General features: G+C 36.5%; 1 protein-coding gene across 23 annotated transcripts in view; it reads right to left on the bottom strand.

Moving 5' to 3' along the window:
• The window catches only part of LOC107689952 (actin-binding LIM protein 1-like), a 73208-nt gene that overhangs the window by 21633 nt on the left and 28321 nt on the right, over positions 1 to 23254 (bottom strand). For 22 of the 23 annotated variants that reach the window (XM_016488146.1, XM_016488140.1, XM_016488147.1 and 19 more), the window contains exons 2-6: positions 18622 to 18756; positions 8258 to 8441; positions 7539 to 7648; positions 3345 to 3471; positions 3049 to 3142 (exon numbers count right to left, since the gene is read on the bottom strand). In XM_016488146.1, the coding sequence (XP_016343632.1) occupies positions 3049 to 3142; positions 3345 to 3471; positions 7539 to 7648; positions 8258 to 8441; positions 18622 to 18756 (650 nt within the window). Of the gene's footprint in view, positions 1 to 3048; positions 3143 to 3344; positions 3472 to 7538; positions 7649 to 8257; positions 8442 to 18621; positions 18757 to 23254 lie in introns of those variants that run through there. The other variant, XM_016488162.1, reaches the window with a different exon arrangement.

Below are 23254 nucleotides of genomic sequence, written 5' to 3'. Positions count from 1 at the left end.
TTGTTTATTATCATCAATGTTTAAAACAGTTGTGCTACTTAACATTTTTGTGATACATTTATTTTAGGATTCTTTGTTGAATAGAAAGTTTAAAAGAACAGTATTTATTTGAAATTGATATGTCTTTACTGTCACCTTTGATTAATTGAATGCATCCTTGCTGAATAAAAGTATTAATTTCTTAAAAAAAAACATTTCACTGACAGCAAGCTTTTGAATGTTTGAAAGTCTGCACTCAAAAGTCAGAACTCTTCACATAAAATTCTTCTGAAGCCAAATTATGTGAGCTATGCTATCCATATTTAATTTATAGCTCTGTAGTTTTACTCTGTCAACTATTTCATTTCTCATTTGCATCTATTTTTATTTCTTTTAATTAAAAAAAAAACTCCATTAGGTCTCATGACCTTCAAAAGAACAACCTCTGAGCAAGTTCCCTCCGGGTGTCTAATATACTCTGGATATGCATGTGTGTGTGTGTGTGTGTGTGTGTGTGTGTGTGTGTGTGTATGTGTGGTGAGATAATGCAGGGCCAGAGAGGCCGACTTGTCATTTTTGGATAGCCACATTAGACACTTATTGGAGAGGTTTAATGAGAGTGAAAATTCATTGCAGTTAAATAACTTATTCACGGTTGACAAATAGAAGCTGACAGCCCAGAGTAATCAAGCTAACACTGAGCAAAATAGCATGTGTGAGCATCTGTTAACAACATAAATGTTTAATACACAGAAAACAAACTGTTAACTGCAAAGTCTTAATTCATAACCAAACCTAAAATAACAGAGTTCCAAAACAATTTTTTTAAGCACTATTCGTCCCTCATCAAATCTGAATGGCCTCCTTGGCACGAGCGCGATGCCATCTGCAGACCAGCGGCATCTGTTGCTCTCAACATTACATCGAGATTCTATACATATCTGCTTGGATTTATATAGCCAGAGAGCTGGTTTTGATCTCCTGCGCTCACACATGCATAAGATTCCAGTGCACTTCCTTTCCACCATCTGTGGCTGCACAGATCCCCATAAACACAACTAGTCTACTTGAGGGTACAAGTGCAAACAGACTGTGTATGCGAGAGCACTGATGAGAACCAGTAACTAATAGACTGTTGACAGGTCAGTATAATCAGGATGACAAGGTTTGACCATGATCACCCAAACAGCAAAGAAAAAGCTCTGAAGTATTTACACTCTGTTGATAAACACCATCCGCACGCTTATATTACAAGTTGCTCCTAAAACCGACCAGAACACACATTGTGACATAACTGCAAACATGTTTGTCAAGTGCTTTAAAATAAAAAATGAGAAATCGCCTCTGAAACAGTTTAGAAATATTACCTCCGGCAGGCTGCTCGTGTGGCACCCCAGCCCTGCGACTTTACGGTTAAAATCACTTTTGTCACTTGCACTCTCTTGTTCGAGAGAACTCCTAAATTCCCCTTCAGTTCCTCACGTTTTCCCTTCGACTTTTCTTGAGAATTTTCCTAAATTCCCCCTTCTCTATCTCACCGCTCTCCCACCCTATCAGAGGGGCCTGGCCTCAAAGGGGCCGTCCCGTGTACAATAGCTGGGCGGGACCTTGGAATCCAGCCAACGGTGCTGCTTTGCTCTATTCCCAGTGGGCCGGTGTCAGTTCTAAAATGTTTGATGAATGGAGAAATGATGTAAGTTCAGCCATGTTGTTGGATGTTGAGATGTGCGTGTGGACATGGGTCAGACTAACGACTCCACTCTTAGGGGATCCAGATGTTTAGTGGGAGCGGAAGTGTAAGAATCTGGAACACTGACACATACTGACATAACTATAAAACTCTGAACACTGAAAATCCACAAGAGACCATTTTAATATCCGTAAGGCAAGAAAACTCACAACAGAGATCTCAGTAATATCTCATATGTGTCTTCTAGAAATCAACGGGACTAAAATCAGAGCAAATTAGGTCTCCTGCTTCTCAGACTTTTCTCCTGAGAAAATAGACTCATCAGGAAAAAACACAACGTTTCAAACTGTGCTCAAATTTGTCAGAATAAGATGTTTTGTTGCAAATAAAAGTCAGAGATTTCAATCTGAACTCAAAGGTTTCTTACCAAATTATCTAGAGACAATATTACCTATGCTGTACTACATATATTAATTTTATGGCTCTTTCTGACATGTCGGTGTTATATCTTTCACTTGGATGCTATAAGTTGCACTGAGTAAATACAGCTTGATCAAACAAAAACTGTGTCCGTCTTCATTTCAGGCTGCAATGCAACAAAATGTGATTATTTTAAAAGGGTGACTCTTTTCTATACCGACTGTATGTCTATACTGTATGTCAACAATTTGTGTGATTTTTATTTCTCTTAATGAAGTGTATGAGAAGTACCTGAGACAAAGTAAATACTTCATAAATGAGAAATGAAACTTGCTGTAGGTTGAAAAAATACACTACTTTTCAAAAGTTTGGTGTTGGTAAAAACAGTAATATTGTGATATATTTTTACAGAAATTATTTTAATATGCTGATTTGGTGCTCAGGGAATGTTGAAAACAGACGCTGCTTAATAATGTTGTGGAAACCACAATGTTGTAAAGTTCAAAAGAACAGCATTTTTTTGAAACAGAAATCCTTTGTAACATTATAGACATCTTTACTTCACTTTTGATCAACTGAATGTGTTCTTGCTTTGTTTAAGTTTACTGACCCAAATTTCTTATTGGCAGTGTATATAGCATAAAATAATTGTATTACATTGCATTTTATAATATTGCAATATTTTAATAACATTATAAAACAATATTAATATGTCTTGGTACTAAATAAATTCTAAATAGATTAACTTCAACATTTCTTTTGCTTTATCCCCAACGCATTATTATGTGATTAGATTGCTCATGCTACCGTATATATTTTAGAAGGCAATATAATAATGCTGCCTAACTTTTGCAACCACCTTTACATCTGGAGCGCAGCTATGATACCTTAATATGCTGCCTAAATATTATCAGAAGCAGACGAGACGTTCAGTCAATATATGCATACTGGTTACTCACCTCCAGAACTTTCCCTGTGATAAACCGATGACAGGCCTCACACTGCACGCCAAAATTAATCTGGTAGTCTTTCTCACAGTACGGAGAACCATCCCTTAAAAAAGAGAGTAGGACAGTAAGAGAGAGAACAGAGATTTATGTTTTTACTGTATTCTATGTCATCTCAATGAATCAAGGATAAGAGCAAAAATTGAATTCTATTAGAAAAGAGGACAGATAAGAGAGGGGGAATTATAGAGAGAGAGAGGTAGGCATGAGATTGCGAGAGATAAAAAAATAATTAAGGCATAGCTCACTTGCTGATGTACTCCCCGCTCAGCACTTTCCCACAGGCCTTGCACTTGAAACAGCCGAGGTGCCACTGGCTGTCCAAGGCCAGAAGAGCCTGACCGTTCTTTATATTCCTGCCACATCCTGCACAGTCTGCAAGAGAGCACACACAGATGCACACATCACACACACATAATGAATGAACAGCAGCCAGAAAATGACATTTTGACATGTTAATGAGAAGTTGGACAACACATATTAAAGAGCCTTTTTTTTTTAATAGCCAAAAATATTTAGTTTATCAGCCATCAGCCATGATAAGATTTGCAATTGCTATTCACAAGATATTTAATTTAGCGCTTTTCCTATGATACACAGCAGTGTTATTTTAGTATTATTTACATACTATTATAGAATATATTAATATTTTGAACTTGATTTTATTTTAATATTTTAAATTTTCATATATATTTTAGCAAATATGTTATATGCTTTTGTCATTTTATTGTCATTTTTAAATATTATTATTTTTAAATAATTTAAAAATATATTTTTTAATCTGTGTAGATTTCAATTATTTTTATTTCAGTTTTAGTTTTAACGAATTTCAGTACTTAAACTTATTTATTACAGTTCGTTTTTTTTCACATTCCTCCAGTTTTTTAAGTTTTTCATCTAATATTCATATTTTAGTTCAACTTTATTTCAAATAGTTTTTAATAGTTTTAGTTAGCAATAATGATGATACACAGTAGGGCAGGCATATTCGGATATGATGCAATTACATTCATACATTTTTAAAGATTTTGGGGTTAATTAGGTGTGCAAAAACAATTCTCTCCACTAGATGTCAGTGTCAACTAAAAAAAAAAACTCCCTTAGTTTTTGAGGCCTGTTGATTTACAACATACAGCACTGAATATTCAGGCTCTCAGAAATCATTTCAAGCAATGCATATTGTATCCATTAAATTCATGCAGCAGTCAATAGTGAATCATCATTATATTTCATGACTAATTGAATAAGAGCCTACAGAACCATTTCTAAAAAGCTGAGCATCTTCTCTCCACAAGCTGGAGCTTCTTCCTGAAGGAACTCGAAGAAATTTAGTTAATATATGTGTAACGTGTTTAAAAGGCTGAGGGATAAAAATAGCTCATGGTTGTCATCTTCTATTTATGTTCCTTGGCTGAAATCCCAAAAGCTTTTTTAAAAAGCAGGGACGGATGCGGAGGGGCGGGGAGCAGTGTTGCCAATTTAGCTACTTTGTAGCTAGATTTAGCGACTTCCCTGCCCCTTTTGAGACTTTTTTCAAAAGTTTAGGGACAAATATAGCAACTGCTTGGACAAACCTTATCTAAGTTCTCATCTTGCCCACTGATCTACGTTCATCTTTATATAGATCAGTGAATTTGCCATTATGATGTCATCTAGTGACATTTAGCTACCAGTTTTAGCTACTTTCAATTGAAAGCAGTTGGCAACACGGGCGGGGAGGTCCATCATTTAAGCCTTCTCGATCTCTGCCTGCACTGTGTGTGTGTGCTAGAGACCTGCAGAGAGTATGTGTGTGTGTGTGTGCAATGTGTGTGTGTGTGCAATGTGTGTCGAGAAAGAGAAGAAGGGAACGTTTCAGAGAGACCTGTGTTCAATCCACCTGTCATAAGGTTTATCTAAACTCTCAAACTCAGAGCAGGTTTTTAGAAGTGTCATGCGGTAAAAGCTTCGTGGGGTTTGCCAAAGCAGCATTATCATGGCTTGAAACAATCAGCGCCTTCCAAAAAAAAATTAAGCACTTATCTATCTGGGCTAAAGACTTTCATCGGCCTCAAATCATTTCCTGGGGTTCCTGAATGACAAATAATCAGCCATGCATGACACAAAGATATATTCGTTACGGCTCTTTAAGTTCCTGTCTGTGTGTGTATGTACGGACACTTGCACATATAGGAGAAGAGGAGAAAGATAACTGAGAAAGAGTGAAAGGAAGACAGGAAAGAGAGACAGAATGAGGAAGTGCATGGACACATAGGCAGATTAAAATAAAATTCATGGTTATGACTAAAATAGTGATACCATATCGGCAAATATTTAATTGTGCATGCTAATTTTCCCTTTTTTTACATTAGGATAACATTTGTTGTTATGTTACACTCATTTAAAGTTAAAATGGTCAAAAAAAATTATATTTTTCATACTGTACATTATAATGCTGTGATGTCTAAAAACACTTAGCATACTTATGTAGCATATTATAATTTATTTTATTTTTTCAAAAGTTTAGGGTAGGTAATATTTTTAAATGTTTTTGAAAGAAGTCTGTTATGTTCACCAAAGCTGCATTTATTAGATACAAAATTATAGTAAAAACAGCAATATTATGAAATTAATTTATTTTGAAATTGACTATTTTACACCAATCTTCATTACTCCAGTCTTCAGTGTCACATGATCCTCCAGAAATTATTCTAATATTATGATCTGGTGCTCAAGTAGCGTATTATTATCAATGCTGAAAACAGTTGTTCTGCTTAATATTTTTGTAGATACATCTTTTCAGAATTCTTTGATGAACAGAGAGTTAAAAAAACAGCATTTATCTGAAATCATTTGTAACATTGTCTTTATTTACTGTCGCGTTTTATATATATGTTCTTGAATAAGTATTAAATCTTGTTTTTGAACAGTAATGTGTGTTGTGTGTGTGTGTATCCTGCACCTTTTTTCCACCCAAGCAAAAATCGTCAAACTTCACTAATACTTGATCTACACAATGTTTTTTTCAATCAACTCAATCCCATGAGGCAATGTTTAGAATTACATTAATTCTCTCCTCTGCAACACAGCAGCTATTCATTGCTAAATTGCTCCTGTAATTGTCCATCACCTGATGTTGTTATGTAACAACAACAATTCCCTGCTTTATGACAATTTGAGTTTAATGACTAAAGCCATTTACTATAATAAGGAAATCCCAAGCCTCAGGAAATCGGCACATTCTACACATATGGAGTCCTGACCTGTCAGCATCCATCAGTCTAGAATGTATCAGAAAGCGGAAGCTCAGAGAATGCGAGTGAGAGAGAATAGGACAACCAGCAGGCACTGGAGTTCTCTGAGCTTTTCATTGGCTCTGAGCCTCTCTCATTCTCTGTGCCTGTCTGCTTGACTCCTGGGGCCCCGCAGTTTAAATTACACAAAGAGGACCCCTAATCTACCGGAGGAGGATGAAGAACTTCCTCAAAGTGAGATAAAAGAGTGAAAGAAATCAAAGAGAGAAAGATTTTTAGGAAATCAGTTTTTCCCTGGTTGACAGCACAGGAATTGGTCTAAGCATCCTGTCAACTCAAGTAACCCTAGAGAAGTCTGAAAAGAAGCAGGGATCTTTATTAAAACAATATATCGGAAAAAATACTTCCCTGTGTAAAAGCCATTGTGGTGTTTGGGTGCTGTGGATGGTTGCCAAGACATTCCTGTGTTGATAACGTACAGCACATGTATTCTGACTGATATAAGCATTGCCTAAGAGTTTGTGGTGGTTGTCAGGGTGTTGCTATGCGGTTTCAAATATATTCTGACTGGATTTTAGAGCATTGCTAATAAAGGCTGGAGTGCACTACTCAATCTTTTAAAAATCTGTTCGAAATCTGTTCAAAACCTGTATGAGTTTCTTTCTTCTGTTGAACCAAAGAGTTTCTGGTCCCCAATGACTTCCATAGTATTTTTTTCCACACTACGGAAGTCAATAGGGACCAGCAACTGTTTGGTTACCCACATTCTTCAAAATACTTACAAAATACAACTTTTTTTTATGTTCAACAAAATAAAGAAACTCCTAAAGGTTTGAAACAACTTGAGGGTGAGTAAATGATGACAGAACTTTCATTTTGGGGTCAACTACTCCTTTGAAAAAACTACAAATCCAGACTTCAGATTTTCCAAAATGCATCACATCATGGTTCCTGATATTCCAAACAGTGGATTTAGATGCTGACGAAACCAAAGCATATAGCTTCTGATGGGATTGAGAGACAGTGAGTTTCCAACTAGCAGCAATGACCTTGAGTCCTGAGCAGTATAAGACCTGTCAACACACGCATAAACTACACAATCTAACACATCTATAAAAGGGGATGATTGTGGCAAGCTGAAATCTGAGTAGGACACTAAAATTTAACCAATAAGCACAAACACACGTGTGTGCGCAAGTGTGGACTCACTACTAGAGGCGCTGATGTCTTTGGGAGTCGGGGAAGTTTGCTGGACGCAACTCTGGCAGAGACTGTCTTTTCCATTAAACGTGACTCGATCACCAGCGGGAAATGGCTGTCTGGCAACAGAAGAAGGATGCAAAGACATTTAGGCATTTACACTACCATTAAAATGTTTGGGGTCAGTCATTTTTTTCAAAAAAAGAAATGTATACTTTTATTTTGCAAGGATGCATTAATTGGATCAGAAGTGACAGTAACAACTACAAAAAAAAATCAATTTCAGATATTCAGATAAATGTTCTTTTGAACTTCCAAAGAATCCTGAAAAAAATGCATCATGGTTTCCACAAAAATATTAAGCAGAACAATAGGATGATTTCTTAAGGATCATGTAACACTGAAGACTGAAGTAATGGCTGCTGAAAACTCAGCTTTGTCATCACAGGAATAAACTACATTTTAAAATCTATTAAAATAGAAAAAATATTTTAAATTGTAATAATATTTAACAATATTTTTTTTCAGTTTTTTGTTTAGTTTTTTTTGTTTACTGTGTTGAAGCAGCTTTACAGTGTTAAACAGGAAAATGGCTAATTGACTTCTAGTACTAGCTAACTTATTGTGTTAGCAAGTCCAAGGCTAATTCAGCTTTTTCTTCACATACAAATACAAGTCATACATGTTTTAATGCGGATGAAATGGGCTTGCTTTTGGTAAACTCTTACTTGCAAACAGTGCAGACAAAACATGTGGGATGGTAGGTCTTCCCAAGAGCAGTGACCACCTCTCCTTCAACAAAATCTCCACAGCCATTACAGCGAGTGCCATGTAGCCTCTGGTAGTCCAGCGTGCATAGGTACTCCCCGTTCTTCATGAAGAAACCTCCTTGGGCCAGGTCACAACCGCACACTGAATGTCAATTCAAGAACAAAGAAATCAGAAATTAGAATAGAATTAGAAAGTTTAATGAGATCAAACAGTATAAGACAGTCGAGTGAAATCTGAAACACAATGTTGAAACACACACCATCCGCTTCCAAATAATTGACACTTGGTTTGGCTCTCAAACTCAGTAGTCACACTAGTGCATCTCTTTTGCACTGGGATTTACACATTTTGGTTGCCAGCAAACATAAGGTCAGGGGGCCTTAAGCTCATCTTGGCCAATACCTGAGGACAAAGGTGTATAAAGAGAGAGTTTGGTATGCTAAAGATTTCATGAGCTTTCAAGACTCTGGCACAAGTTCAGACACTTTATATAGGTCTGCATGAATAGGTGTGTTAGGTCTGTGTCCTCTTGGCAAGCGTGTCTATGTGGAATCCTGCCGTCACACATGCCAGATCTGTCTGAAAGCTCCTTGGCAGACTAAGACTGATATTTAACAGCTTGTTTAGCGTCACATGATACCCCCTTCTCAACAAGTCCCCTTTTTTCTCACTTCCTCTCAGTCCTTTTTTCTCTCTCTATCTGTTTTTCTCTGTCTATCCTAATACATCCCAACCTGTAAATATATAAGGGGCACAGTTGGTCACCATTTTATGAAATGGAGTGTACATTTCACAGGAAAATATGGACAAAATGGAGAAGAAACAGCATATGACGCAGACCACATTCAAACCCCCATCTCCGGTTTTAGCACCACTGCTTAATGTGATTAAATTAAATATTTACTTGAAGTTCTGCATATTTATATTATATCATTTAATAATTTAACAACATATTTGCCTGTTCACAGTTCTCTCATGTAAAAAAATCTTATTTTTATTACCTATTACTTATTATCTATTACTAGTTTATAACCTTACTAACTATTAATAATCTTATTTTTATTAAGTAATTTATTTTTGATTATTTTTATTTTTATTAATTTATTTAAATGTTATATTTTTATCATTTAACCTAGCAATTCCTTCACAAACTCCAGTTTGGGAAACCTGCACTAGGCTAAATTTCAGCACCTTTGTGACTCATTATTATACCTTACGGTTTCATGGACTTTATTAATGTCTGACCATGAGATTTTTACATTTTTTTAAGCAAATTCATTTCAAATTGTTTCCTCACATTTTAATGCAAAAATTAAAAATTAAAAAAAAATATATATATAAATTAGAAACAAAGATATGTTTTTTTTTTCTATGTTTTTCCCTCATCTTGTGATATGGCATCAGGCCAAATCAAAGGTCATCACTGGCCAACTTTGGCCTCTGGGCCCTGGTTTGGGCATCTCTGATTTATAGAAATAACAAACAACACAAAATAGTACATATGTATACATCTCTAGTTAGTAAAAGTGGAACAAATTGTCACACTTTGCCTATGGTGAGGAGACCAGGAGTACACGAAAACAATAGTCTTTTAATCCAAACATCCAAGGAAATACACGGGGCAGACAGGAGCACAGGAAACACCAGGGTTGACATATAATCTCCGACAAACATGAACTGAATGGACTATGGCTTATAAACACAGGATAATTGGGGAAACACAGGTGCATGGAATAACAAATTTACGGTGACACGGAACACATGTGGAGGGAAAACACAACACAATGAGTCCAGGGGCGTGACACAAATATAGTTTGATTGATAATATAGCTAAGGAGATTCATTCCCATCTTTGCCAAATGAATAAACTGACTTAAAATGATCATTTGGTTTAACGTTTTTCACATTAAGTTTTCAACACAAATCCAAAATGTTATTTGTACTCTCATCTCCATAGCTGTCATCATATCTTTTGCTTCATTGAATCTGTCTTCTGTTTCTGGAAGATTAGGTCTATTTAGACAGACGAATGTGACAAGCAGGTGGCTTTGGAGACAGCAGTGATTAGCAGAGAGAGTTGTGTAAGAGTCGCAGCCAGTGCCCTCGCTTGTGTCTGGCATTTGGGTAACCTTCACTGACAGGGTACAAAATGCCAGGATGCCAGTTTAGAAAATGTCAAACCCATTAATGTTGTTTCATGCACATCTTGTAACCACAGACCACAGGGATAAAACTGCCACTACTATCCTGGGCTGTCTGCAGTTATATTTCAAGTTAGATGTCCCATCTTGAGACAACACCAAATCTACATTATAAAAAAACTAGGGCACCAGAGCAGTTTGCACACAGCACCCCCTGCGGGTCAAAACTAGTATTGTTAGGTAAAATTTGCTTATACGTATATCTGCTATATAACCTCTATATAACATATTAACCATCTAAACATGTCTGCAGGCCTTTAACCTTTTAAAACATGTCTTCTTAACAGAAGAGAAGCAGTAGTTACATAGACTGGAGTGACTGGGAGTTCAACTGTGCGTGTGCATGTGTGTGTGTGTGTGTGTGTGTGTGTGTGTGTGTGTGTGTCGTGAGCAATGATGCAAGTGTAATGATGCTCTCGGCTGTCTGTCAGATCCCTCCTCAACAGAACAGCCTGTTAACTCCTCCCAGAACAAACAAACATCCATCCATACTCTCAATCACTGAGTCATCCTCTCCATCCTCACACTCTCTAACTGCCTCCGTCTGAATGGAAACAGAAAAAAAATGATTCATATGAAATACTGGAAAGATTTAAGAAGAGTAGGGACATCTGATTCAACTCAAATGTGACTTTTTTTAGTTCAGATTCAGAGTGCAGAAGCGCAGAATACCCCGGGTTTCCCATACAGTATATTGCAGACATTAAACAAGCTTTCACAGACTTCATCAATATTTTAATGAGATTCCCAGCATGCTGCTTTCTCCCCTGCACGTTAGTGGATAGCACTCTTTCTGCATGGGTTTCTCTCCACTTTGTTTGAGACTTCTACATGACTCCTAGTTTCTCCTCATGGAGAGACATCTCACCCTCAAATACCGTAACAGCAGTGGGATGTATAGACAAACAGTCTCTGTGTAGTTTTCTCTCATCTTTTTAGTGTGGTGTGGTTTTATACTTCATTTTTGTGCACTTAATCACTGTGTGAGATCAGCTAATAGAGCAGATAAAATGATTCCCAAACAAGAACCCTGGCTGGCATGAGGGGCCTCTTGGCACAGAGCATGGGACCATTTATTATCCATGTGATACTACCAACAACAGCGTTATAACAAACTGTTCAGACAGGCTGTCCAGCATCATGACCAGAGATCTCAGGCTGAATATGTGGGAGAGTTTAAAAGAATAGTTCAGCCAAAAAACTGCATTCATTAGAGAAGTAAAAATTGACTGTTATCATCTGTACAATAAATCGGTTGATCTGGTTCACATGTTCATAAATAGGACTGATCCCGTACTTCATTCAGTGTTTTAATGATCAGGTTGCAGTGGTAAATTATTACGAAATAAAGATTTAAATTTCAGCCTGTTTCTCACACAAAGGTACTGTATTGATTCAGGTGGCTTATGAATATCATATTGACCAGTTTTATGATATGCCTATGGTGACTTAGCATCATTTTTGAAGCTTCAATCCCCATTCTATGTACTTGCATGGAGAAACAAACAGTAAATTTCATCAAATTTCTTTTTTTGTGTGTGTGTGCCACAGAAGAAATAAAGTCATATGAGTTTGGAGTAAATCAAGTGTTTATTTTTATATGAACCCTTAAAAAAAAACTCCATTTAGCTGTATGTAGATCATAAACATCAATAACAAAAGCTAATTTTGTTGGCTTGATTTTCTGCATTGACAGAGTGAGTGGATACTAATGGCGACATCTTTCATGCTGCTTGAGTTGAGGTGTATGTACATTGAGCAAAGTTGCAAAATAAAATGCAGAGATCGTTAAAATGACCACTGAGTCTACGTGGCACAAATGTATGATTCACCTGGGAGCAGAATTCTGAGTCTGACCTCAGCAAGGAATGCAGATGGTACTGTATGCTGCAAGTAATTTAAATCCTTAAACATATATTTCCTGCGCTTATAATAATTTCCCATGAGCCACTGCATGGGTGAGTCTTAAAGTTTACATGGTAGAGCACAGCAAATTTAATAAAGCGCACAGGACAGTATGAAGAATTGACTGATAAAAATTCATGACAGCAAGAAAAATGTCAACTGTTTATAAAAATTGAAAAAAAAAAAAAAGGCATATATACACTACTGTTTAAAACTACTATAACAATAAAAACTATATAACTATAAGAACTACTGTGACCCTGCCTGTGAAAACCTATTATCTAAAGTAATTTTTTTTGTGATTTACTGTTTTCTACATAAAATCATCTTTCAAAAAGATGAAAATATATATCTTTATATCTTTAATATTGACTGAGTAAGGCCATGTCAAAGATTGAAATCGTAGTAAAATTAATGGTTGAAATCAAACTTTGATGCTTGTTATCTCATAATTAGATTTGAAGACTTTAGCCTGGATTTCACAGACAGGGTCACATTTTTCAGAAACATATTTTCAGACTTTTGAATGACAGTTTTTAGGTAGTGCTGATTTTTACTGCTCTTACAAAAATAGACTGTGGTGGTACCACAGTAGAAACATGGTAGCGTAATAATAACTCACCTAGAAGAAAATTGCTCAGAATTGTCATTTTCTGAGCTCAGTATTCAGGTAAAATAATAAACTTAGAAGAGACAATCAATTAAATTAGATTACTTGAGTCGCTTTCTCTGAAGATGAAAATCTGAGAAGCAGGACACTTAAGCAGAAGTCTCTGTTAAATATCATTGCTGAGAAAATGATACATTAAATAGATGTAAATTGGGATTTTTCAAGTGAGACAGAAATATATCTGCAACGTCATAGCCAGATAAAACACTCCAATCTAAGTTAATAATTACTTCTTTTTTTTTTCAATTTTTTTTGACACTTTTCATCTAAATCAATCATTCACAAACAGAGCAGCCTTTTTCTCAAGATAAAGTAAAAATTTTGATTCATGGACATTCTTAGGATGACCTCTGGTTGGACTCCTCGTTGATTCCTGTCCCAGCTGCATGTGTGAAGCCACAGTATTACAGCCTTCGATCTGACATTACAGGGCTAGTTTCAGACACATCACTACATAACAGTTTGTGTTTTGTATCCGAGGCAACTTGCTGACTTAATGCTGGGTTTTAGAGAGAGCAGTACATTATTTGTTGCTTTCACAATGGCTTACTGTGTTATGAGTTATAATGGCTTTTATGATTGTCCACTTTGGAGACTGACAGAGAAAGACTGGGTGAGAAATGTGTGTGTGTGTGTGTGTGTGTGTGTGTGTGTGTGTGTGTGTGTGTGTGTGTGTGTGTGGTTGCATAAACTAGAGAGGTTGTTTTACAACTGACAACTGTTTAGTTAATGGGAGAAGGAATGGAAGGAGCATGTGTGTGTGTGTGTGTGTGTGTGTGTGTGCACGTGTGTGTGTTTGAGTCTATATGTGTGCAACATGGAGTATGGCTGGTTGGTAATGTGTGTCTCTGACAGTGACAGGTGCCAGAAAAATCCTCTCCACTATTTTAGTAAGGCCTGTCTGAATTTCTCTGGCTCCACTTTTTTCTAAATAAAGAATCTCATTAGCCCTTACCACACACATACACACAAAACTCTATTAAAACTCTTAAAGAAATAAACCAGATTAAATGCAAGGTAAGATCTATTGTCACCACCAGCATCCTGTCAGTTACCATAAAAAATATTGGTAACACTTTAGTTTAGGGACCAATTCTCACTATTAACGAGTTGCTTATTAGCATGCATATTACTAGCATTTATAAGTCTATTAGCACTTATAAAGCACATATTAATGCCTTATTCTGAATAACCATATTTTAGATCCCTTAATCCTACACCATACCTAAACTTAACACCATACCTAAACTTACTAACTATTAATAAGCAAATTATAAGTTTATTGAGGCAAAAGTCGCAGTTAATGGTTGGTTAATACTGAGAACTGGTCCCCAAACTAAAGTGTAACTAACATATTTTATTATTATGTAAACAATTAGCACATCTTTTAGTTTGTAAAAACTAACTAACAACAACAACAAAACACTGCAGATAGCAATGCACTTACATTTGAAGTATATGGGCGATTTTACTTTAGAATCTGAAGCAGAAATGTTGAGCTTAGTTTTATACATAGTGCACATACAGTATAATTTGTTCAGTAAAATGCTGTAAAATCTATTTATGCTCATGAACCTTTCAGCCTTGAAGAACATAAGACTTATTTCAAATTAATAAAAATCTTACTGATCCCAAACATGATTTGAATCAGTGTAACTTGCATAGATGTGTGGATTCACTTAAAGGGATAATTCACCCAAAATGAAAATTCTGCAATCATTACCCATAATTTGTTCCAAACATCTAGAAGTTTCTTTCTTCTGCTGAACATAAAGTAAGATATTTTGAATAATGTGGGTAACCCAACATTTGCTGGTCCCCATTGACTTCCATATTATGGAAAAACTGTTTTGGTTACCAACATTCTCCAAATATCTTCTCTCGTGTTCAGCAGAAGAAAGAAATTCACACAGGTTGGAACAACTTGAGGGTGAGTAAATTATGGCAGAAATTTCCTTTTCGGGTAAAGTATCCCTTTAACAATTGCAGAACAACCTAGGTGTGTGCACACAAAAACAAAAACCTGCATATACATTTTTTAAATATTATAAATACTATAAAAAATGCTATTGGAAATAGTGTGACATTTGTATAATCACTCTTAGACTTCCATTGTAATTGTTTTCCATTCTTTTTTACAATGGTGATGAATCAGAACATTTATTTAACTGCAGCCACAGAATTAGGGATTCCGTTTCCTCTTATTCAATAGGAACAATTTCTCAGTTTAAGTAACATGATCTGGTTCTCACAGAGAAAAACTCATAAAACGAAAACAATGAAAACAGCAGTAACTTCATCAAAACACATCCTCATATAAATGAAATGCTCAAACTTGTGAAAGGAATCTGTTGCTTTGAGGTCAACCCGTGACATCATCTTCTTGGCTGTGAGAATGACAGTTCAGGCACGTAACCTTTGACTCCGAGGGGCATCTGCCACTCATCATTAATGCAAACCCACAGCTGCGGAGTGACTGGCACACACACAAGCACACAGGTGTGTGCAGACCCCTCCTCTGCCGTCTTATCCTCCCAATGGGGATCAGCAGAGCTATTTCCAGCATTGCAGCGCTTTAACAGCTCCCGGAGACTATGCCCGAAATAGCACACACAGGCTTGCAGACTGACACAGCATTCACACACAGAGCGAGAGAAAGAGAGGGAAAGAGAACGTGCAGAAAGACAGGGTGAGACGTGGACAGGAATATAAAGTGATCACCGTGGAGAAGGGGGGAGCGGAGCTGGAGATGTCGACTGCAAATGCTCACTCTAGTGGTCTAAGTGAGCCTGCTTAGAGTGAACAAATGAAACTAATAGAGCACAGCAAGGCTCATTAGCTTACAACTGAGCTGTAGAGCACTGCATCTTCTCTTGCCAGAGTTCAGGTATTGGCAGGTCACCCCAGCTGAAGCACTCCTGCCAGGTATCCACAGAGAAAGTAACATCAGACCTTATGCAACAGTCCGAATCCTGATTACTAGGAATGGAGCTGATTGACCAGAAATATGGGAGATCCATTAGATTATGGAGCCCTTGTCCTGCCCTCCTCTGTGTTTAAGAAATAGACCACTAGTAAAGACTAATAGTCTTACTCGTTCTATATTTGACAATCTAGGAAGATGAGGATTAATATACGTTAATGCCCATGCATCCATGCAGGACAACTGGACAACAATGACACTCTGAGTATATATAATGGTACTGAATGATTTCAATATTCATTTATTACTCACATGGTACTCAAAAAGTAAAGTGTGGTCCAAAAGTCTGAATGTTTCTATTTCGCATTTTACTAATTTAATACAAAATTGTCTGATATTTTTCCATGGAAAATTGCTTAGCATAACAATTTGAATTGAGATCAACATAAATTTCAGAATATATTTGGTTTGTGTGTAGCTTTGTATCATTTGCATAAAAATGCATATATGTTACTGTTACATGTATGTTACATGTGCATTGATGTGCACATTTTAACACTGAGTAAAAAGTTGAATATAATAAATAATATTTTATAATAATAAAATTTGACCCATCAGGGGCATAGCAATTTGAGTGAAAAGTTGAACTTAACAATCAACAAGAATTTCAGAATGCATTTGGTTTTTCCATCTTTTGCTTTAATGGCAGCACCACTTGAGCTGCATGAAAAATCTGATGATTATGTTCTCCAGCATCATTTTGAGAATGATCCAATGAGCATCTTGAGCTTGGAAGCAAGAATATCTGACCGTCTGTACAAAGAGTCACATTACCAATTTCACAAATAGTAGAAATGGTGCAGAATCTAAAATATTTCTTATCCATTTTACATCATAGCATTTTTGGCAACACTTTAGTATAGGGACCAATTCTCACTATTAACTAGTTCTGGTGTGAACTAGTTCTGGCCATTTTGGTCTTTTTTCCATTTTTCCATTTCCATTCACTCTGTGCTTGTGAAGTAAATCTTGTGAAGTTTCCTAGACTAGCACATAAAATGCATACAAATCCAGTTAAAAAAAAAATCCAGTCTTTAGGACTTACCGTCCACTCTGCCATTTTGTGACTGAGAAAATCTGATCTGTTTGTTCAGACAGTGTCATCAATATCCAGTGTCTCTGCATTGGTTGCTATAGTAATGATGTAAGTCTCCGCTCATACGCCCATCATGATCTTACTGCAGGGCTGAACTCACAAAGCACTCGAGACAATGTAAGAGACATTATTTTGTTTCCAAATCACTAAAATACTGAAATAAAATAAAACATCATATAATATAAAAAAATATATTTAAAAATATGTATATATAATAAAATTGTTGAGCAGATTGACACCAGTTCAAATACTGACATTCGTAAACAGTGGAAAGAAAGAAACCTCATATAGTCCTTCATCTCAGTGATGACAGGGCACTCTCATTTATGACCTTGTTTGAGGTGACTAACGCGGCATCAGCAATAAGTGACTAATGAGGAGCTACAAGTGGAGTGAACTGTTCAGGTGAGATTAAAGAAAACCCGGAGAGACCTCAGCTTCTGAGGGCTGTTTAAAGGATTGTTGGGAACAGGAGCTTATTGACGCACTGATATTTATTGTCAAGACCCCTCATACAACGTTTTTACAGCCAGACACAGACACCTAATAGTATGGTTGCCATGGCTATGACATTCAAACGGCTGAAGAGGACGCCGTTATCTATCAACAGGTCCTCAATGTTTTACATATTGAAGTGCTGCCCATTAATCAAGAATGCAAAAACTGACCGTTTTTCTTCTTTGAGTGCTATCTTACATGTATACAAAGGCACATTGAGCAATTGAGCTCTTGCTGAGGTTTCCAGAAGGAAATGAGTTGTCTGCTCTTTGCGACTGGCAACACGCCACCACATAAACCTTACATTCTCTTATATAACCTGAGGGTTGATCTATATGGAGTGCAAAGAATGAAAAATAAGCTTTTAGAGAGACAGCCAAAAACACTTCAACTAAATAAAGAAGGTCCGAACTTCATGTACAACCACAACAGGCCTAAATAAAAACGTGTGATGACAAACTCAAACTACTTCCTGCCAAAGTTGTCCGCCTATATCATTTCAAGAAAGACTCACCAAGCAAATTCAGTCAGATTTTCCATAATTCCTGCCAAATGGTGCCGGTAAAACAGACATGAAGACCACAGAAGACTGGACAAGGAATGAGTGGCCCATTTAATTAAATTACCGTGGTAGTGCGGAGGGGGCATGATACAGCTTTGGACTAACTTTGGTTTCATTCATCAGGTAATGAAGTTCTGGGTTCCTCTCTACTCAACCCCACAAGCCATCTGCTTTATCAGAGCCAGCTTTGTTCGTCTTATCCTTTGGTCACATTTTTGACTTGGATGAAGCTATGACTAAATGTAATTAAATTACTTCCACAATGACAAACAGGCTAAAGCGGAATTTGGTGCTACTATATTCATCCGTCATTCTTGACCTAAGAAATGAGCTGTCAGAAGTTTTCACAATGTTTGCAAATAGATTAAGGTGTTCTAACAGCCACTGTGTAGTAAATAGATCTTACCTTTGCATGTGAAACATTTTATATGGAAGTGCTTGGATTGCACCCGGAGAACCTCTCCCTTGCATGGCTCCCCACACTTATAGCACTGGATGACCAGTTTTCCTGGTGGATGGTGCGGTTCCTGAGGATGGGCCACTGTCAAGGAACACAGAGACATGGATTAGCAAAGACTTCTGTTTTGGAAGTAGCCAACACTGTTACACAGATAAAGAGGATAGGATTATCTCATTAATGAGCTTCAAACCCACAACATTGCATTCACAGAGAGTAATACAATTAAATCATTAGTTAAATTACAACAGTTATTTATTATATGGTTTGTAATGTCCAACTACTTTTTGACAAAGCAAATGGCACAGTTATATAAAATTAAAACCTTAATTGTTTTGATAATTGGCTGCACTGTTCCTGCATTTAAGCACTGCTGCTATTTTCATTGTTGACTTTCATTAAAAGCTATAAATATGCATGTAAATCCAGAAACGAATAAGCATGAGGCTGAACCTCAACTAGCCGTCATTACATAATGCTTGTAACTAGCTAGAAAGTGTTTCAGCAGGCCAATGTCCGCACTTTGGGTGCTATCACACGTTGTGTGGGTTTGAGAGGAGTGTTAGTAGGTGTTGGGAGTTTTTTTTGGAGTGATCAGCAGGACAAGCTGGCTGCCACGCAGTGGTTATTTATCACAGCCACACGGAGAGGTGCTCACACTCGCTTACACAAGTCGTGTTGTTTACATATCTGTACTGCTCATCACAAATGTCATTTAGAGTCGGTACAGTTGCATAACGAAGGTCATGAGTCATTTGTGCTTTGCCGTTTACTAACTTGTGACATGCTAGTCTGCAGACACAACTGCATACAGAATAATTCACCCAAAATAATTTTCAGTTTTGGGTGTGCACTATTTCTTTAAAACATAAACACCACTATAAACAGACATTAAAACTCAAGTACACTCTTCAGTTGTTTATAATCTTGATAATTACATGCCCTTAAGGAGAGCAGACGTTGCACAGACAGAAATAATGAATGAGCTGTGTGCTGAGGCTCACAATACTTCAGTCTCTCAGTATCTGTGTTTCACTTAAGGCCTCACTGTGCCATATTTGTTCAAGGTCATCACGCCAAGATGGTCTCCACTCAAAGCTGCTGTTCTAAATCTGGTGGCACTCAAAAGCTAAAGTTAATTTGAACAAAAAGAGCTCTGAACCTGTCAGAGTGGCTTCTCATTAGCATGACTACAAATCTTTCCTCTTACTCACGCTATCCTTCCTCCTTTTGACATTTACTACTACTATTAAAATCACAGGAACCCGTACTCTGCTTCTCTCTCTCTCTCCCCAGAATGACACCTCTTCACTTTATAACTCTCTCCCAATTGGAGAGTTAACGCATGCCTCTCTAATCTAATCGTTGGCCACTTGAAAGGCTTGTGCAAGATTAACATAAAGCATCTCCCTCCCACCATCACTCGCTGTTCCTTATCAGGCCATGTGCTTACATAATATTGCCACCCAAAAGCGTCTCCACTACATAAACTGCTCCGGGGGCCTGTTCAAATACTGCATGTCTCCTAATCATATATTGCATGATATTTCTTTTCCTGTCACATATGCCTCATGACTTTATTAAGCTCCTATTAAATTAATTAAAAACCTGTTTTCAATAACTAATATTATTTTATACATATATACACTACATAATTAATATTTTCATTATTTTTTTAATTATTTGAATGATTTTTTTTAGAATATAAAAATTATTCACATTTGTTACAAGTACCTATTTTTATTTAAACGTCACATGAACAACCAGTCGGTAAATAAAATGATTTTAGCCTTGCGAACCTCATGAATCCCAGCTTATTTTGAATTTGATATAACAGAAAAATGACTCAAAGTTCAGTGTGGGCATCAGTTGTGAAGTCTGATCTATTCGCTGACTGAGTGAATCTGATTCAAATGGCTAAATTACAAGGAAACTTGCATTAAAAATAATCATTTCTAAGAGTCAGTTGATTGTGAATTGGACAGCAAGGCTCATACTGTGTTCATTGTTGCACAAGAAACACTACCACGCGATCTAAAGTAATGGTCATGCTAGACTTTGAGTGCGCAACATTTCTACAGACACCTCAATAGTTGTAATATGAAGTTGCACATTTGGCGTATTTTTTTTAATTTTTTTTTAAACATAGTTCATCATATATAATGCATCCAAAATGTAACCATATGCAATCTACTCCACATTAGGCCTACTGCAATGCTGTAATCCTGCAGATCTAAAGTTTGTGTTTTTTTAATTCAGCTAAAGTTCATGCTGTGATGTATCAGTCTTCTATTGGTCACATATTTTCATGTGATGCATACAAATGCAGGTTCATCAGACTTGAACTTTGAATGCAGCATAATTCACTTGAGCTTGCGTTTCCTGTCTCCCACATTTGCATGCGTTTGAATGGGAGTCAATGGAACTTAAAGTGTAGTTTGGCCACCCCACGAGCATAATCAGAGTCACATGATCAAGGCAAACGCTGTTGGTTATTGTGCAATAAAGTATGGAAGCCTATTTCCGCCACGGAATAGAAAAAGTTAATTGCAACTTTTTACCTCACGATTCAGACTTTTTTTTTGTCACAATTTTGAATTATTTTCTTGCAATTTCTAGTTTATATCTCAGAATTCTGGCTACTTTTTTCAGAATTCTGAGTTTACATCTCGCAATTTTATTTATTTTTTTGTTGTTGTTTTGTTTTTTCATAAACAAGCTTCCATAAAAAAACACCACTGCACACTAACAATCTGCAAATGACAATCTGATGAAAGTACATTTAAAGTTTGAACGTACATAAAAAGTGCTCTTATTTTAATTGCAGTATGGGAGCTCTGACATGCGGTATAAAGTAAAGAAATGGACACCATCCCTTATTTTTTCTCTGCTGAAGTTGTCGTGGATGACAGGAATTCCCTTTTGTCTGGGCGAGGTGGTGAGCGAGCCACTAATCATTAGCAACAAGATTCTGGCAGGGTTTTGTGCTCAAGAATGTTCCTATTGGCCCTTGAAACTGAAGCACAGGATTTCTTCTCAAACTAGCCCCCTCCGCCCGAGACAGCTGTTGCTATAGCAACCAGCTCTACCAGGGCGCCAACAGTATGACACCGGGAGCTCGTACGATGGAACCCCAGAGTGAAGCTGCAATGCTGACAGACAACGGCTAGCCAAGATTGAACTGTTTCTTGTTTCAGTCATGCAGATGGGCTAAACTAGGAGAGTTTCCTGACACATGCTGTAACTAATACAACAGCTCACACTGTAGCTATATTAAGCAGACACACAAAAGGCATATTTGGACACCGCTACAGTATGTATTCTCTGCATTCAGCCAAAGGCAGAGTATGCTACCTCTACTCTGTCACGCTCGACGCAGATGTGAGGGAATGTGGGCAGGTGGTGAAGAACAGCACAACTAAACATTGAGGCTTCCTGGCTGAAACACAAACACTATGAGCCTCATTCATGAAACATGTGCAAGACCTATTTATATGTAAATTGTCTATAAAACCATCCTTAAATTGTTGCACGAAAAGAATGGTTTTATGAACATTACACAGAAATGTGATTACCTCGTTTCTCATGGATAAGATCTACAGTATAATTTAAGAACATGCTGAATGGTATGAACAAAATTTTATATCACCGTCATGCTACATGAAAAGAAATAATGGATATTCATTTTGAGATTTGTTAAAGATTACATTTAACCATTATGAAATTATTAGTGCTTTTTTAAGATTAATTTTAAATTGACCTTAAAAGTAATATGAATGTAAAAATAGGGGCAATGAGCATGCACAAATAGTACATTTCCAATAAAAAATAAAATAAAAACATTAATAGTGTGAAATATTTATTACAATGTTATTTGTTGCTGTGATGCAAAGCTGAATTTTCAGCAGCCTTTACTCTAGTTTTCAGAGTCACATGATCTTTCAGAATTCATTCTAATATGCTGATTTGGTGCTCAATAAATATTTAATTTTATTACATTGAAAACAGCTGTGCTGCTTACTTTTTTTTGTGAAAACTGTAATGTAAATTTTTTAGGTTTTATTAATATACTGTATATAATGTTCTAAAGGACAGCATTTATTAAAAGTAGAAATTTTTCTACCAATGTAAAGCAATCACTTTTGATAAATTTAATGCCTCCTTGGATTAAAGTATTTATTTCTTTTTAAAAAATCAAACTAACCCTAAACTTTTGAACGGTAGTGTATATTAAATAAACAGCTTCAGATTATGTAACAACTGAGTTTTAAAATACTCAAAAGCAGTAAATCTAATATAAATACTCTACTTTCTGATCAACAGAACATCAACTGAATTCTATATTAATACAGTTGGTACAAATATATCTACCACAGTATAACAAAGTCTCACACAGTATATTCTGTCATAGCACCCAGATCTACTGCTTCACAAAAACAAATGAAAACGCTGACCCGTGGTGATATAATGTACGCTATCTGTCCATTAACACACACAGATACACATGAACACATTTAAAAAGCTTATGATGGTGTTAAGTAGAGTTTAACACTAAATTATTGCAGGCTGTGTAACTGGAGAG

Source organism: Sinocyclocheilus anshuiensis, unplaced genomic scaffold, assembly GCF_001515605.1.
Source record: "Sinocyclocheilus anshuiensis isolate Anshui unplaced genomic scaffold, SAMN03320099.WGS_v1.1 scaffold1541, whole genome shotgun sequence".
Classification (NCBI taxonomy): domain Eukaryota; kingdom Metazoa; phylum Chordata; class Actinopteri; order Cypriniformes; family Cyprinidae; genus Sinocyclocheilus; species Sinocyclocheilus anshuiensis.
The sequence above is the reverse complement of the archived record's forward strand: the minus strand, read 5'-3'. Positions and strand labels throughout refer to the sequence as shown.